Source organism: Giraffa tippelskirchi, chromosome 13 (assembly GCF_054371585.1).
Source record: "Giraffa tippelskirchi isolate mGirTip1 chromosome 13, T2T-mGirTip1v1.2.pri, whole genome shotgun sequence".
In the NCBI taxonomy this organism is placed as follows: Eukaryota; Metazoa; Chordata; class Mammalia; order Artiodactyla; family Giraffidae; genus Giraffa; species Giraffa tippelskirchi.
The window spans coordinates 111743226-111761477 of NC_137287.1; the positions used below are offsets into that span (position 1 = coordinate 111743226).

General features: G+C 46.2%; 1 protein-coding gene across 10 annotated transcripts in view; it reads right to left on the reverse strand.

Annotated features, from left to right (window-relative positions):
- CHD6 (chromodomain helicase DNA binding protein 6) overlaps nucleotides 1–18252 on the reverse strand; it is a 194991-nt gene that overhangs the window by 41643 nt on the left and 135096 nt on the right. For all 10 annotated transcript variants that reach the window (XM_081556952.1, XM_081556951.1, XM_081556949.1 and 7 more), the window contains 6 exons: nucleotides 8429–8593; nucleotides 6555–6734; nucleotides 5369–5479; nucleotides 3490–3692; nucleotides 2604–2803; nucleotides 1802–1961 (listed from right to left, as the gene is read on the reverse strand). In XM_081556952.1, coding sequence (XP_081413078.1) covers nucleotides 1802–1961; nucleotides 2604–2803; nucleotides 3490–3692; nucleotides 5369–5479; nucleotides 6555–6734; nucleotides 8429–8593 — 1019 coding nt within the window. The remainder of the gene's footprint in view (nucleotides 1–1801; nucleotides 1962–2603; nucleotides 2804–3489; nucleotides 3693–5368; nucleotides 5480–6554; nucleotides 6735–8428; nucleotides 8594–18252) is intronic.

An 18252-nucleotide genomic window follows, 5' to 3' on the forward strand; every position in this document is an offset into this window, starting at 1 on the left:
GGCAGTAAATTTACTAGTGAAAGAGCCCATAATTCTAGAAGCTCACAGGCCAGCTATGCTGAACCAATCCTGCCTGGTCTCTTCTGCAGAGACCAGGACCTCAGGAGAGAACCAGAATCCAAGAGCAAAGGGTGGACAATTCAAGGAGGCAGGTTGTAGATTCAATACACAGAACACAATGAGTTAGAATCATCTGGTAATTCAGTGGTAAACTCCCAGGCTGCATGGCGGGGCACTGAAGGCCCCATCAGCTCCAAGTCTCCAGGTCTCACTGAGCCAGAACCAAGAGGACAGTGGTCTCCACCAGATTCAGAAGAATAAACAGCATTCAGCTTCTTCAAACCCAGAGAACTGCTTTATTGTCTTATTCTTTGATTCCTGGGGTAAGGCTTGCACTCAGGAGATAGTTGGGGCTGGTGGTAGAAATGTTGAGAATTTCTCAGAGGTTTCAATTAGTTCTGCTCAGCATCTGTGATGACCCGTGCAGGTATGGGGGAAGTTGTATGTCAACCTCTCCAGCTCATCCTGTTTCCAACACTCCAGACCCCCATCTGCAGCTGGGGACGGGGGCAGCCAAGTGTTGCTGCTGTAACTTAATAAGGCAAAACTGGAGTCGGTCCTTTGCTTTGCTCTTCATCATTTAATGAATGTAACAATTCTGTTATGGAGACAAGCGCCACTGTTCTCCCAGCCCACAAGGCTCACAACAGTGGAGTTACCAGCTTTTCATGTCCCTCGTCACACATGATGGTTTCTTCTTTAGTCACACCTCTCATAGTTGACACTTTCTCCCCAGTTCTACAGTCAGCATCTTAATCTAGGTCATCACGATCAACATTTATGATGACAAAACTCTGAGTTGGCCATTCAGCTTCAGGTAAGCACCTACTCCATCTTGCAAACTGTTACCACATTATTTTTCTCCCCAAATACCATTTTTTCAATCATGCCTGACTTGTTCAAGAAACATGGCTGCTTAATATTAATACTGACAACGGACTCCTCAGGAGCCTGCCGCACCGGGTCTCCCATCCATCAAGGAGTCCTCGTCCCTGTCAGCCTCCCTTCTGTGTATCCACGTGGCAAACCTATCACTGTTTGCGGCTGGTGCCCTCACTCCCCAAAACTAAACTTCACAAGGACGGTTTCATTTTCTACCACTTGTTTCCTTTACATCTGCCTGCCCCACCCCAGCTGTTAGCCTTGGGATATAAAGAATACTATCTCAGATGTGTGTCCATCAAACACCAGGAGATCATGGATGTCAAAGCAAATGAGAAGAAGAAGAACTTGGCATGGCGAGGGGGCAGCTGAGCATGGTGGCCGCCAAGGCCAGTCTCAGTTCTTGCTAACATGCCCTTGGGGATGGAGGGAGGGAAAGCAGTGAAATCACCAGTGTCTTCAGTGGATCTTGAGGGTCAGGTCAGAAGATTCTGTATGAACTCCGTTGGTAAGAGAGGCCAGGTTCTGGAGGAGGAGATTGTTACAAGAGGTAGAGAGGGGACTTTCCCGGTGGTTCAGTGGCTAAGATTCCTGTGGCCTGACGTTGATCCCTGGTTGGGAAACTCGATCCCACATGCCACAGCTAAGCAACTAAGTATCCCACGTGTCCACACTGAAGATCAAAGATCCTGGTGCAGCTAAACAGATAAATATTTTTTTCAAACACAAGAAAAAAAGAGAGGCTTCAGCGTGAATGAACCCTGGCCCAGCTTCTAGCATAGAACCACCTGCCTTTCTGATCTTGCACAGTGGTCCAGAGGCACCCAGTGGCCTCCCACCAGGGGTGTGGGGCACTCACTTGTTGCAGTGCTGTTTGAGGTGCTTCTTGTAGCCGTCGTCATGTAAGACCACCTCGGGGTTGCAGGTGGCCAGCCAGTCTGCGTTCTTTAACTCGGGGAGCAGCAGCTGGTTCTTCGTCTTCTTCCCCTTCCTCCCTCTAGGGACTGGAGCGGACAAGCCTGAGACAGAAAGGCAGAGAGGTAAGCCAGGGTGCTTTCAATGTGGTTGTTGAGACAGAGCTGGGCTAGGGCGGCAGGGCGGCTGGACGTGGTGACCCTGGATGAAGGAACCCGCTCCTCAGCCCCCAGGCAGGGATCACCCAGTCCCCTACTCAGTGACCCCTGGTCCATTTAGTCAGTTAGGAAGAATCTACCAAGTGCCCTGTAGGATCAAGAAAGGTGCAGCCGAACCTGTGTCCTTGGGGACCCCACCACCCAGCTGGGGAAAAGGAACACTGAACCTGAAGATGAGAAGGTGAGTGAGCTGCGGCTCAGCACAGGGAAGGAGCAGTCCCAGGAAACACACAGACAGAGGTGGAACTGGGGCAGAGCATGCCTCGCGAGTCCTCAGGTCACAGGAGGAGATGCTGTGACCCCGAGGGCAGCGGGCAGGAGCGGGGAACTTCAAGAGGGCCCAGCCACACTTCACACATCCCAGGGAACATAGAAGAGTGGGAAGGAGAATGGGAATGAACAAAACCCAGCATCCTTTCCCAACGGTGGCTTTCTGAAATGCACCTGAGAAGAGAGAGAAGTCCTCGAAGCACAGCGACATGGACCAGCACGGGAAGAGGGAGGGAAGGACACCCCGCCGCCCCGCACCTGAGTGGTTCTGGAGCGTTTGGGCCTGCCCGTCTTTGGTGGGTGTGATCAGCTCCCAGATGAAGCTCTTGATCTTCTCGTCCCCTTTGTAGTGCTTGACGCAGTACACCAGCAGGGCCCGGCAGATCATCTCCATGTCCTTCTCGTTCAGATGCCACTTGAACCGCCCATGTGTCAGGATGTCCTTCCACCGGCCCCAGCTGGAGTGGACCCCCAGAAGGGCGTTAGAGGGAGGAAGGGCCAGCCGTGCCCTCGACACAGCGCGACACACAGGAGCCAAGAGCGTGTCTTGACCCCTGGTGGGCCTATTAACCTCCCTGAGGGCTTTGTCTCCTGAAAAACCTCAGAGGCCTGCACACTGCAGCCTACCAAATGCCACTGAGGGGACCTGGACACTGGACACAGAGAGCTTTGTACGGCCGCTAGAATGTTAGGAAGGGAGGGATGACAGTATCTGGAGTGAGGAATAAATTTGGAATTAAGACCGAGTCCAGCTGCAGTGTTGGAAAGTGATGGGGAGCTCCCAGAAGCTAAACCCTCTGCTTCTACCAGCGCCAGAGCCCGGCAGGCATCATGTGGCAACGCTAACATCTGCTGCACTGATTCCTGTACGTCCTTGGGGGGGGGGGGAGGCCGGAAATCAGTACCAGGCAGCAAATGAGTCCCAGAGATCTGCTGTGACAAACACAAGAGAGAATCATGGCACGTCTGTAAAATGGCAGCAGAGCGTACTGACTGAGGGGCCCTCGGGCAGAAAGCTCAGTTCTCTCTTCAGACCCTCCCTCCGCCCAGGCCCCAGAGGGGAGGGGAGAGACACGCTGGACACATCTCGGCTGAACAGAAGAGGGGAAAACGACGAGGCCGAAGAGGCGAAGCCAACACTCACCCGAAGATGAGCAGGTTCTTCTCCACCCGGAAGCACTCGGCCCGGAGGTAGCGCCTGGTTTTGTCATTGAGGCGCCGGGACCTTGTGGGCCTCTCGTCAGAGTCGCTGTCCAGCTCCGAAAACTCCATGAGCTCGTCCTCCTCGAAAGAGTTGTAGTGTTTGGTCTGCTTCCGCACGCGCGGGCGGTCGAGCACCAGGCTCTCCTGGGGGCAGAGGGGACTGCTGGGGAGAACGCCCTTGGGCTCCCTCCGCCATCATGGCGGACCCTGCTGCCGCCCCTCAGGACACGCGAAGGAGAGAACCACACCCCTGTCTCGTCCGCCAGCAGGAAAGGCCCTTTCCAGCACACCTGCTGGGTCCACGGCAAGCAGAGGGGACACTCTGGGCCTTGCTGAAGCTGGCCTGTCCCCCCCCCCCCGCCTCCCTCCGGGGCTGGCCGCCACCATCCGCTGGCCCTGCAGTCTTTCTAACAAGGGCGAGGCCCCCCAGCGCTGGAGTGGCTGCCAGCTTTTGCCAAGAACCACGGGAGTGGGACACCCTGGCTGTTCTGCCAGCACGTGGAGGCAGCTCTGGAGATAAGAGTCGCAGAATTCCATCTGCTAGGCAACTTTCTGAAGAGGAACACATATTAGTGCTGCCTCATTTTGTGCCTTCCACTGGCGCCACTAACCTTTTGTCTTTCATGGAAGAAACGCACCCATTCGGTGGCTCCCTTGGCCACAACCATGACCACTTCTCTGGTTTCCATCACTTCATGCTTCTCACCCCCTCCGCCTACGCCTCCTCCCAAAGCTCGGCTAAGCTCCTGCATGCTCATCTAGGAGGCCTGGATGTCCTCCCTGCTGCAACCATCTTCCCTCCCACCTGGATGCTCCAACTGCTTCTGACTGTCTCAGGGCAAGGCCTTTTCTTCCTCCTCTTGCCCACTGTCCTGCACACAGAATCACTTCCTGACTGTGGCACTGGACAACACTAGAAAGAGGTTACTAAGGGGACAGCAGAATCCTGTTAGGAGAAGAGGCCGGACTAAGTAACCTCTGGCAATCCTACAGAAGAACTGGCAAGGCTGGATGCTGGTTACTCAATCAGCAGAGTGTAAGCAGGGACTGTCTGCTGGGCCTGTGAGCCCACCAGAGTTCAACACTCATCCAAGGAGATGGGCAGACAGTGACGTGTGCTCAATCCCAAGGGAGGTGATGGGGTCAGAGATGGAGGGTAGGGCAGCTAACACTTCTGGGGGCCTCACAACGGGCTAGGGGCAGCTGTCTTCGCAGTGTTACCTCCAATTCTGCAAACTGGGCGCCACCACCTCCTTTGTTCACATGTCTCTTTTTTTTTTTCACTTTTTCAGTGAGGTCAAGTACCTTGCCCAAAGACACACAGCGAGTCAATGGCAGAGCCAGTATTCAAACCCTGGTTTTATTCCAAGGCCATTCTCTTCCTCATGTTCAGAAATAGAAAAATTCAAGATACTGAAAGAATGGAGGGGAACCTAATAAACTTTTCCACATCATGCTTTTTTCCACTAATGTTTGTCAGAGGTAAAATTCCTTGCATAGGAAGTGCTGAAATAGAGGAAAATAGTCACATGCCAAGGACAGGATATTGGCTTGGGTCAGGGGGCTGATCTTGATCTGTTTGGTTAGTTCCAGTTCTAAGTGAATTTTTATTAAAACTGTACCCATAAGGTCATTTTAAATACAGTTAACGTTTCTCAAGCTCTGTCTATGTGGCAAGAATGTTTTAAGTAGATTACATGTAGCATCTCATTTAAGAACTAAGGCTCAGGAGTGAATCATGGTTTGAGCTTGTAGGAGTTTATGGCCCTATGAGATATCTGTGAAACGTTCAATGAAATAAAACATTTTCAATGCTGTACCTTCTCACTCTTTGCTTCAGTGTCCAGTTCAGCTATTTTAGCCCACTTCTGCCAAAAGTTTGGGTCATCTAAGGAAATATCCGTTCTGTTTCCTGAAGCCACAAAGCTAGCCTGTGAAGAAAAAAGAGCCAATAAACCATACTTGAACACAATCAATAAAACACCCTTGTGATCTCCAATGCACCAGAGACACAAGTATATGCTCCATCTGTGTACAAAATCAAAACCTCTAACAGAGCTGCCAAAATGTTAAGTGAAAATCTCAAAGCTATTCTTTTTAAATTTTATTTCAAATACTGGGCGAGGAAATTACAATTTCAACCTACAGGATCATTTTTTTTTATAACGTAAACTCAGAAGCAGGAGGACAAGCCCGTGGGAGACAATGGCAACATATGTTCAGCTGCCCGTGAAAGGGTTGATTCTTACAACTTCCATTGACGTGGTTTCTCTTTCAGTTCACCAGGTCCCAAGTATCCATGCTAGGACAGGCCCTGGCTGGGTAGTATGAGGTCTGCAGAGATGAGTTATGCCTCTAAAGTGAAAAACGTCTCTGGAAAAGCCCTCCCCCTGTAAGTCACCAAACCAGTGATTTACAGACAGGTCACAAGGCTCACAGAGCCTGTGGGGAGGGAACCCCAGAGAGATCTGTAAGTGGTTTGGTTAAGCTGAATTCTAAACCCAGTGACCTGAAGGGCAGAGGAAAGAGGCAGCTAGGCTAGAAGCTGGGAATCTTGGATAAACACTCTCTCAAATCTCAATGAAATGAACAGAATATTTGCTTGAGTTTGAGGAATGGAGTGTTCACTGGAATTTCAACTCTCTGACATTGACCAAGGAGTACCCTACAAGGGAACTGAGATGACCAATCGAGGATTCTGGAGCAATCTCTGTGCATAATGAGTGTCTTACGCAAACCCAAGCATCTTCCCTGCCCACTGAATATCAGCTAAGGATTTAAAGGGGTGAGTTCTTTTATAGCTTCTGACCCATCATTCAAAACTCTTCTAAGAACCTGCATCTTCAGAGTGGCACACAGAATAGGCATATAGCCAGAAAATCTCAACAATTTGCATTTAGAGAAGTAGGAGCCCGGCGATGAGGGTCAAAGAATAAAGACTTTCCTTGTCACTGCCGCCCCCCACCCCCCCCACCCCATGTGGGCACTGCAGAGAAGGCCCTATACCTTGGCGAAAGTGGATCCTTTCCCCTCAGACTGGATGGTGATGGTATGTGTCCTCCTCTGCAGGATCTGGTCTATGTCTTCTTCACAGAACTTGGAGCCTTCGTCCTCTTCATCCATCAAGGCACCGTAGGCACCTTTCCGGAGCAAGTCCTCTACCTCCATCTTTGAGAGCTGCTGTACCTGGATGGGTCACCAAAGGCGACTCACAAAGAGGGAAATGCACAGGAGGAAAACAGCCTCAACTCTAACCTTCAGGACTCAGCACCCAGTTCCTCCACTCATCGCGCATGTCAGAAGAATAAAGACATGTACAACGAACTTTAGAAAATGAAAACCCAGATAAAGACATGCAGGAGAATGATGGGGAGGGCGGGCAGACAATCCTCTACAGGGAGCCCTGGAATAAAACCCAGCCCAGGACCCAACGGCCCTAACATTCCTCAGGATGTTGGTTATTATCAAATGTCACAAACTGTTAAAACTATGCACCACCGGAGAGAATATGTTTAAGGTTTATTTTATGTTTTAGTTTGAGTCTGTATCTTTAAAAACCTCCAGATGGACCAAACTGAGCTAAAGAATAATGATTTATTCATTATTAAATAAAAACAATAGTATTGGAAATGATGTCATTTCTTAACTAAAGAGAGGATCCCATGCCAAGTGTGATCTGCTCAATTGCTTGCTGAAAACAGGAAATGGGAGTTCAAAACATCCTTTCCTGGTTCTAATTAAGAATCTGGTTCTCTTTATATCAGTCACAGGAGGGAATTCCATGACTCCCAGCACTGTACCATGAAGTATTACACTTAGCAGCATATGCATAGCTGAGAGGATACAGAACATCTGGACGAAAGGACAGCTCATTTAGAGGGCCAGAGATTAAGGAGAGATATTCTGCTTTGTTTGCCTGGACTTTACTGCAATTCAAGAATCTTAGCAATAATTTCTATCCCCTCCAGAAGTGGGAAAAAAGATTCTATTCACTGCCATGTTTCAAGCTGATTGATAATTTATTCATTCATTTCTTCATGACCATGATGCACTGAACGTTTTTAATATGCCAAGCACTCTTAGGGGTGCTGGGTATGGAATAGCTCACCTTCAGGGAGCTCCAAGTTTGCAGTATCAGATAAAGCATGGTGACAGTAGATAATTTATAGAGCCGAGAGGGTTAAGATCTACTCATTTCCAAAGGGCAATGTTAAAAGTCTATTCATGAAGTGGGTGGGAGGGAGGCTCAATGGGGAGGGCATATATGTATACATATAGTTGATTCGTGTTGTTACACAGCAGAAACCAACACAGCATTGTAAAGCAATCATCCTTCAATTAAAAATAAATAAAAATATAAATTAAAGAAAAAGTTTATTTACTGAAATGTTACCGAATGTTGGGCAATCCTACCACCTAACTACTCCTATGGATTCCCTTATCCATCTATAAGATGCAGAGACGCACCCTCAGTAACCCTCTATTCCAGGGGATTAACCATCAAAGATGCGTGTGAGTGGGGGCTCGTGCTCAGTCATGTCCAACTCTTTGTGACCCCATCGACTGTAGCCCGCCAGGCTCCTCTGTCCATGGAACTCTCCAAGCAAGAATACTGGAGTGGGTTGCCATTTCCTTCTCCAGGGGATATTCCCGACCCAGGGATTGAACTCGTGTCTCTTGCATGTTCTGCACTGGCAGGTGGATTCTTTACCACTATGCCACCCGAAAAGCCCCCAAAGATGTGTGACCTGACTCAATGTAGTGAAAGGGAAGCTTAAAACAGCCGTAGGAGCGAAGGCTTCTGGCAGGTGAGGGTTGGGGGGGATCTGGGCTGCGTGAAACCCCCTCTCCAGGCCTAAGAGCAATCCCGGCATACTCACCCCATTCGTGCTGCCTTTCCGGTTGATGTCCTGAAGGACGGCCTTGTCCAGGCCCAGCTTCAGGCTGGCCTTGTCAAACATTTCCCGCTCATAGGAGTTTCGCGTGATGAGGCGATACACCTTCACGGCTTTACTCTGGCCTATCCGGTGACACCGGGCCTGAGCCTGGGGAGGAAGGAGGAGCACACGCGTCAGGTCACCAGACAGGATGGTGGCAGCCCAAGGGATGGGGAAATGATGCTTATGTTCCATGGGGTGTGAGTGGCTGGCTCTCAGAGGTGGGAGTCATGGGACTGATTCTGGAGCAGAACTCACCCCGGTGCCAGCCGTCCCTTCCAGAGCGCTCCTTTCACCTCCCGTTATTTATGGGGTGACCCCCGTGTGCTGGGATACAGTGCTGAGAGGGACCTGGCTTCCTCCCTCCCCAGCCTGTGGTCCGCATGCAGGCACGTGGTCCCAGGAGGCTGCCCTGCTCTCTGGGGAAATGTCCCATTCAGAGCCAGCAGCCCCGCTTGTTACGTTTTTTTCGTTTTACCATAGAAATTTTCATACATAGACAAAAGCAGAGAAAAGTATAAGGACCTCTTGTGGTCATTCTTATTTCACATCTCTGCTATGCCTCGATCCTCTAAGATTATTATGGATATCGTTTCATCTTCACATATTCCAATACGTATCTCTAAATATAAGGACTCTTGTAAGATATGTTACCATGGCTATACTTCAGAAAATCATTACTGAGTACTATCTAGCCAGTGTTCCTATTTCCCTGCTTATCTCATATATATTTTTTTAAGTTCACTTGTTTGGATCAAGATCCAAATGAAGTCCATGTATTATAATTGGTTGATATATTTCAAGTCTCTTAATCCTGTGTTCCCTCCTTTTTTAAAATGCAACTTCTTTGCTGAAGAGACCAAACATCTCTCCTGTAGTTTCTCACAGTCTGTATTCTGCCGCCTGTACTTTGGCTGCATTATTGAATAGATTTCTCTGTTACCTTTACTTCCTCTAAACTGGAGTTATACCCTGAGACTTGATGAGGTTAAGAAGTTACCTTTGGCAACTGTATTTCACAGGTGGTGTATAAATTTCCATCAAAAGGTATATGATGTCTGGTTTGTCTTTCTTTTGAAGCTGATGATCACTGCCTAGACTCACTATATCATTAGGGGTTACAATTCCCCTCTCTGATTTTTTGGTGACCCTGATGTACAGCTCATAAAGGAGAGACAAGCTAAATGTCTGGCTCTTTCTCTTTATAGTTAATCAGTTTACAAATGAACACCCTCCAGAAGTGACTAACAAAGATCTTTGTAATTAGTTTTTTAAGTAATACAATGAAAATATTCATTTAAATAATACATGTACTTTTTTTTTTTTTACTGCACTTACTGCTGTTATTATTCTTAATGCTGTTCAAATATCGCCTGTGGGAACCTCTTCGTTGGCTCCTGGCTTTCTGAGGAAGACTAGAAAAAATTCTGGTGTTGTATTTGGAGGTATCAGTATAAACTCACACAGTTGGGGTATGCTGTGTGTAAAGAAAAAGATATGGATATGTCTATACTTATTTTCATATGCTACGTCAAAGACCAGTCTCTGACAGCTCCCTTGCTTTCTGGGATGATAACAGGTTCCATGCTCCCACTGCATATTTCTTGCCTAAACCCAGATTCAGCCATCTTTTCAAGGAGTCCAAGAGTCTCTTTCACTGCTTAGTGGCAGTAAGACAACACTCTGGATGCTCGCTGCCACTAGTTTGGCCATTGGTCCTGGGTCTACTCAGTGTGCAAAAGTACAAGTGTTTGTGTGTGTGCAGTGTGTATGATCATGTGCACATATAAGACCAAACACATCATGAAATCATACTGATAACTTTTAATTCCAATTTGGGACTATGGGATTTTAACTTCCATAACCACACATCTGTATCTCTTTTTAACCACTTTAAAAGCTCAGTTGTCAACCATGCCAGTATCATTACCCATTTGATTCATCCCACAATATATAAAATAACAGAAAAACAGTATCATTATGATCCCTTCCCCAAAAAACGTAATTATTGAAAACAATGTATTGCCCTCCCACCCTAGGCTATATCTCATTAAGTATGTACAGTCAAACTGCAGTGTTTTATACACACACTTGCAAATAGGTTTCTTTTTAACAGTGTTAGGATCGGCAATTCTAGAATACTTTTTGTGTAATCTAGCATTGAGCGAATTAGTGAATATACTGAGGGTAAGAGCAATCAGGCTTTTCACTGTTGAAAAAGGAAGTTACAAATATGGAAAGAAGAAAAACTAGAAAAAAACTCTGTGGTGTCAGACTGGATTTGGAGGTTATCAGTATTGTCATGGTTAGGTGTGCACGTGTGTGTATACAACCACACATATACAGATATAGAAACAGACATGAATGTGTATTTATGTTTTTATGTTTAGGTAGACATATGCATGTATATACACAAATACACGTATGAAGGCATCGTATGTATATATGCATATCTGGATTACCTCTGTGTGTGTGTATTCTGGCTCTGTCCACTGAGAGGGCCTAGATGCAATGGCATGCTAGTAGCAAAGAACATAACTAACTCTCAGATCTTGGTTTCTAAATACCATTCTCCATAAGAAGAACAAGGCCTGCCAGAGAAGTGAGTAATTCTAGGGCCAGGGTAGTCAGTCTGAAATAGATCACTATGCTAGAATGTGAGGAGGAACTCAAAGGATGATGGAGACACATCAAAATAATACCTGAAACTTGAAGAGGCTTCCACTGGCTGGGTCTAGAATTAACTCAACATCAAAATAAATACAATGATGGAATATAACCCACTGAACAGAAGAAGAATTCATGAGTACATACTGATATAAATAAGCTAATGGGAGAAAAGGGAAGACTCTTCCATGGAGTAGAAAGTCATTAACAAATGTAGAATGATTGTTAGAAAATCACCACTTTGCAACCATCACAGTGATGACTGATCCAGGCAAAAAGGATCAATGGAAACTAAAGCCATTGGGTGAAACCTGGATGAGGAACAGTATATTTACATACTCTCAAAGCGTCTCTCCAAAATTCCTTATTAATTTCAGAGGGAAATGAGCAACTTCATAGTGGAGAAATCCAGCAGATGCCACTAACTGAGCTCATAGTGCTTATTATCAACGAATGAATGTCGTGTTTCTGTAGACGCAACACCCTGAGAACGACCTATCACTGAGAGGTGTCACTGAACCCGAGCCCAGTCCTGAGGAAATGCAAACACAGAATAAGGGACCATCTAAAAAAACATACAGCCTGCACTCGTCAAAGACATCAATGTGCTGGGAGAACAAGAAATATCAAGCAATTGATCCACTAAAAGAGACTAAAGAGGTAAGAGAACTAACTGTAATGGGTGATCCTGGTTTGGATCCTGGGGGAGGAACGCTGAGTTGGCCAAAATGCTCATGCAATTGTGCAAAAAACAAAACAAACAAACAAAAAAAACCCTGAACAAACTTTTTGGCCAACCTAATAGCTAGAAATGATGTTGAAAGAAATGATAAAATCTGAATATGGACGGTGGGTCGGAGTTGCTGCTGTTTAGTCATTAAGTTGTGTCTGACTCTTTGTGACCTCATGGATTAATGTGGGGAGAAATGAAACCTTAAATATCAAAAGCAAAATCAAACAGTTGAATCTAGCTGTATATGACGTGGACAGCATAACCCCAAGAGGGAGATTACTTCCAGTGTTTGTATTTAATTTTTCAATACCTTCATTGTGATATAATTTCAGTTTACAACTCCAATATGCCCTTTATCCAGATTCACCATTTTGCCTCACTTACCGTATCATTTCTGCCCTAACTCTCTCCTGTCTCTCTGAGTACACACAAAGACATAAACACACGTGTGCACACACACAGGCCATTTTTTGTCTGAAGCATTTGAGAGTAAGCTGTCCTGGGTACTTTAGTGTGCATTTCTTAAGTGTAAGGACATTCTCTTATACAACCACAGTTGAGTTCTCAGGATCAAAAAATAAGGATAGTGTCTCTACATTAATTTAACCATGTGGGAAAGAAAAAAATTAAACCAAGTAACTTTGGAAAATGGTATTTTGATAACATACTTTAAGACTAATGACCTAAAAAACACTTTGGTCCAATGGGAAGGAAATCCAAAAAAGAGGGGACATGTGTGTATGTACAGCTGATCTACTCTGTGTACAGGAGAAACTAACACAACACTGTGAAGCAACTATATTCTAATAAGAAATAATTAAAACAAACCAGAACACTTTAGTCTGACACTGCTGTTGTTTAGTCGCTAAGTCGTGTCTCTTTTGTGACCTCGTGCATGGACTGTAGTCCTCCCGGCTCCTCTGTCCATGGGATTTTCCCAGGGTAGGATACTGGAGTGGGTTGTCATCTCCTTCTGCAGGGGATCTTCCTGATTCAGGGATCGAACCTGTGTCTCCAGGGCATCTCCTGCATTGCAGGCGGACTCTACTGCTGAGCCACTGGAGAAGCTTTCATAGAATATGGGTTAGTAATTCTGAAACTACTTGATCTATGCATATACTAAGACTGAACAAATGAGTAAATGCATCGTATTATGATAATGAGACCAGGCTTCTCACAGCCTGAGAAAGGAGTTACAAATATGGAAGAGTGCAGAAGGCTACGAGGAATCCTGTGGTGGTGGGACTGGAATCAGAAATCTCACGACAGATGAACAGATACAGAAGGAAAACAGGTGTGTGGTACACATGCTTGTGTCGGCATGCACACCTGTGTTTCCTAGCTGTCTGCCCGGGGAGTCTAGAAGCAGTAACACAACAGTAGCAGTGCGTGCTCAGTCACTTCAGTCATGTCCGACTCTCTGCGACCCCACAGACCATGGCTCGCCAGGTTCCTCTATCCATGGGATTCTCCAGGCAAGAATACTGGATTGGGTTGCCATTTCCTTCTCCAGTGATAAAGTATGCAGTGAGTGAAGTGAAGTTGCTCAGTCGTGTCTGACTCTTTGCGACCCCACGGACTGTAGCCTACCAGCCTCCTCCGTCCAGTAGCAGTGGGCACACTTAGAAGCCAGACCTTGATTTCTACAAGCCGTTCTCAACTAAACAGGAACCAGGGAGCCTTTGAGAAAGGCAGTTCTGTGGATGTGGCAGGAAAAACATAACCTGAACCTGAGCATCTCGTGATGCCAAGAAGTAGGGAAGTACTCACAAACTGACGGTGCTGGTCATGGTGGTTTAGTCACTCAGTTGTGTCTGACTCTTGCAACCCCGTGGACTGTAGCCCACCAGGCTCCTCTGTCCACGGGATTCTCCAGGCAAGAATACTAGAGTGGGTTGCCATTTCCTTCTCCAGCGGATGTTTCAGACCCAGGGATCGAACCCGAGTCTCCTACATTGCAGGTAGATTCTTTACCAACTGAGCTACAAGGGAAGCCCCACAAGCTGACGGGACCATGTCTAAAGGATAGGAGCCAATCTGAAGGGCCTCCCAAAAGACCAAACCCAAATAGCAAAATAAATAATGAGAGTAATGGATTCTAACCTGTAAGATAAAATAAATATTCAGGAATCCATACCGATATAAAAGAGTAAGTGAGGGACAAACAACAGCTGTTTTTTATAGTAAGAGTCCAATTCTGACGGAAGGAGTAATGACTAAAATAGAAAATTAACATTACCCAAACACACCATGGTATTAATTACTGAAGGCAAGAACCACTGGTGGATGCTAAAATTAATAGGCAAAAGTATGATAAGAAAACAGAATATTTATAGCATCTCAAAATATTTCCTCCTAAGAAACTGACTATGTTTCAAGGTAAAAATAGTAACTTTACTGTGGAGAAACCTGGCAGACACCACCTCAACCAAGTAACCAAGCTTAACAATCATAAGTAGCAAGACATATTGACATCATGTACCTCCTGAGAAGGACATAATATCACTTCTATGACATTCTTGCCAAAAATGCATAACCTCAAATCTGATTATGAGAGAAACATCAGGCAAACCCAAAGTGAGAAACAATTCTACAAAACAGCTGGTCAGTAGCCTTCAAAAATGTCAAGGTCATGAAAGATGAAGCAAGACAGGAGCTGTCACAGATTACAGGCGGTTAAGGAGTTGTAACTTCTAAAGGAAACGTGAGATCTTGAACTGGATCCCAGACCAGAAAAAGGAACATTTGCAGAAAAATGAAGGAATCTGAATAGGGTCTATAGATCAGAGTACTGTACCGATGCTAATTTCCTGGTTTTAATAATTACACTACGGTTATGCATGCTGCGTGCTTAGTCACTCAGTCGAGTCTGACTTTTTGCAACCCCATGATTGTAGACTGCCAGGCTCCTCTGTCCATGGGATTTCCCGGGTAAGAATGCTGGAGTGGGCTGCCATTTCCTTCTCCAGGGGATCTTCCCAACCCTGGGATCAAACCTGCATCTCCTGCTTGGCAAGCGGATTCTTTACCACTGACCCACCTGGGAAACGTGTATGGTTATACAAAATGATAACATTAAGGGAAGCCGGGCAAAGGATCTTAGAACGCTGCACTATCTTGCACTTTTTATTTTAAATGATTTCAGAATAAAAAGTTTTTAAGAGATTTTGTTTTATAATGCTATATTTAGGATGGTTCCAAAGTTGAATATACAAAAAGGCATTTTCAGAAAAACTAGTTTCTATCCATCACTTCTCTGTTCCCTCACCCTTAACCCCTCCCCCAATAGGTAACCATTTAAAATGAAGGTTTCTGTTTACCTTTCCATGGCAGGGGAGGCATGACAGATAGACAGACATCCAGCCTTTTTAGATAAAGGCTGGCATACTATACATACTTTTTCCACCTTACTTTTTTCTCAGCCAACAATATCTTCAGGAGATGACTCCAAAGCAGTGTGTAGAGATACTTCTCATTCTTTTATTAGAGCTGAATATATTATCTTAGTCAATAAGTCTCCTACGGATGGACAACTAAGTTGTTTAGTTTTTGGCTATTACAATTAGTTGTCACACCTTCTTTTACTATCTTTAGTGGCAGTAAATCTTTATTATTAGGAGGGAATCTGATGGCCAGCTCTGGTAAATAAAGGACATGATCAAGGTAAGTCATATGCTTTTATGGGGGCTATAAAGCAGTAGTAAGTGGTTCCTGCCAATGCAGGAGATGCAGGTTCAATCCCTGGGTTGGGAATATCTTTTGGAGGAGGAAATGGAAACCCCCTCCAGTGTCTTGCCTAGAGAATTCCATGGACAGAGGAGCCTGGCGGGCTACAGTCCGTGGGGTTGCAAAGAGTCAGACATGACTTAGCAACTAAACAACAATACCAATATGTGGTCATTAAGTACTGGCATTGATTTTCTTATTTTTTTGGCTCATCTGGTGTAGAAGGAAAATTACAAGGGAGGGGTTTCAGAAATGTTCTGAGCAAAGGTCTAAACAGAGCTACAGACATCACCAATTTATGACCTGCTTAGAATCGACATCCCCGTTGGTCCTTGCTACCAGCATCCTGACTCTTACACAAGGGCAGCCACGTCTTTGGCTGAGACCATTTCCAGCCTCCCAGAGTCGGCCAGGTCATATGGTTCTGGACAAGGACATGTAACAGCAGTCAACCCGGACTAGCTGGAAGTTCTGCTCTCCTGAAAAAAGCATCACACCTTCCTTCCTTATTTTCCCTACCTGGGATTTGAAGTGTCCATCCTGGAACCAAGAGTATGTAAACCACATTCATGGAGGCTGGTGGAGCAGCAAGACAGAGGAACCTGGGACTCTCCAGTCAGCATGAAGCCACGACTAGTCCTGGGATATCTATCTCTGGACTTCTTGCCAATTGAGAAAAACACACCTCTGCTGGGAGCACGAGGGGGCGGGGCGGGCAGGGGGCGATGTCACAAGTAGCTCGATGGTACCAGGAGACAGAGGCTCTACCAAGATGACTTACTGAAGGTAACAGGGTGAGTTCTGTCCCATTTAAGACATCGTTATTTCACAATCCAATCTCATATACTCCTTTTCCTTATCAGAACTCACACACACACAAAACGTGGTAGAGAGAGAAACATTCAGAACTAAGGCAGCCACTGAGATGAAGTCCAAACAAAACACATTAGCAAAGGTATAAACACAGAACCTCTGCTGGAGTCAGGCCCCCTGTCCCAGGTAGTGGTGCTACGCCTTCACCCCACAACCTCCATCCGGGGGAAATCAGAGCTCCAGTGCTCTCCGCATGATTTGAGAGCTCGTAGGTTGTTCTCTACTTTATAATATAAGAGCCTCCGAAAAACATACAAGATACAAGTAGTCATGTTCAGAAAAATTTTAAACGGGTACAGATCCCAATGACTGTGATGGGAAGACAGAGGGAGCCTCAGATTTCCAACTGATTCCAGCCCTCAATTCATGGTAGTTAGGTCCCAGTCCAGAACCTATATCACGTCTCTATAATCACATGAAAATTCCAAGGTTGGTATGAAGAACCAGGCATGCTGTTCATTCCTCTCTTGACCCTTATACCACTTCTTCAAATGATTAACTCTATGACATTTTAAAGGCACGTTTTAAAAAAAATACTTTAAAATACTACTTGTACCTTAAAGAAAATTTACATCATCAGAGAGGTTAAAAGAATCTCCCAGAGTGCCCTCTAACTCAAGCACTGTGAGCATGCTGGGATACTCTGCCAGTTCATGTTCTACACACAAGTGTTACATCTCAAACCCAGCAGTTTGACGTTTCTCCTGGCACTCTGTAGTCTTGTGTCTCTGGGCCACCTACTCTTCCGAGGAGGACTCAGGGGCTCTCAGTGCAGTATGAACCAGGGCTCCAGGAAGCTGTCTCCCTTCAGCCATTTCCTCTGCAGGTCTACTTTGGAATCTGAAATTTCCAGCTCGAGACTTATTCCTGGGGGAAAGGCATGTTCCCTCTGACAATGGAAACATCTCTGGGGAAGAGTGCAGGTATCTGCTCACCACGCTGTTTCCACTGTGTGGTTCCAAAGCCCTGCGCACTTCTGCTTCCCCAGGGCCTGGCCTGGTGTGGAGCGCTCCTAAACGTGTCCCTAGGTCAGGCATGAGCTGGCTGAGGACAGGAAGGAAGGAGAGGCGAGCGAACAGCCTGAGAAAAGGGAGCTTTGGGGCAGCAGACAAGAGGAGCAGGGAGTGAGATGGAGAGACACTGAAGAGAGAGGCAGGAGAGACCTCAAAGGAGCTTGACTCACTTTATCGGGGACTCACGCTCAACTGTGAGCACCTGGCCCACCTGTGTCAGATGTGCCACCGGCGCGCCTCCCACTCTCAGTGGCCACACATCTTGTCCCCTCTGTCTGGAACATTCTTCCTATTGACTTTGTATCCTAAGATTCCCACTCCCACCATTCGGATCTCCCCTAAGATGTCACCTTCTTGAAGCAGCCTTTCTAGGCTACCCTCTAAATCAGGGCACCCAACCCCCATCATTCTTGTCCTCTTATCCTGTGTTGTTTCTGTGTATTGCTGTCTGGGACTATATGACTTATTTTTCCTTGTTTACTGTCTGCCTTCTCCACTACGACGAAGGCTCCATGAGAGCACACACCACGCGTCTCGCTCACTGCTGTGTCTTTGGCAATTTAAACATGCCTGGCCATTCCAGCATTCAACAAACAGTCACTGAGCGCCTGGACCACATAACAGAGCAGTCACAAAGTCTTCCTTTCTTCTAGCAAAGAAAAGTAAACTCGATGGAGTTTAGTCCTCTGAGTCATGGGCATGCACACTATCAGTATCAAGAGGCGGTGCCAGCAGAGGCAACGGCCACAGGGACG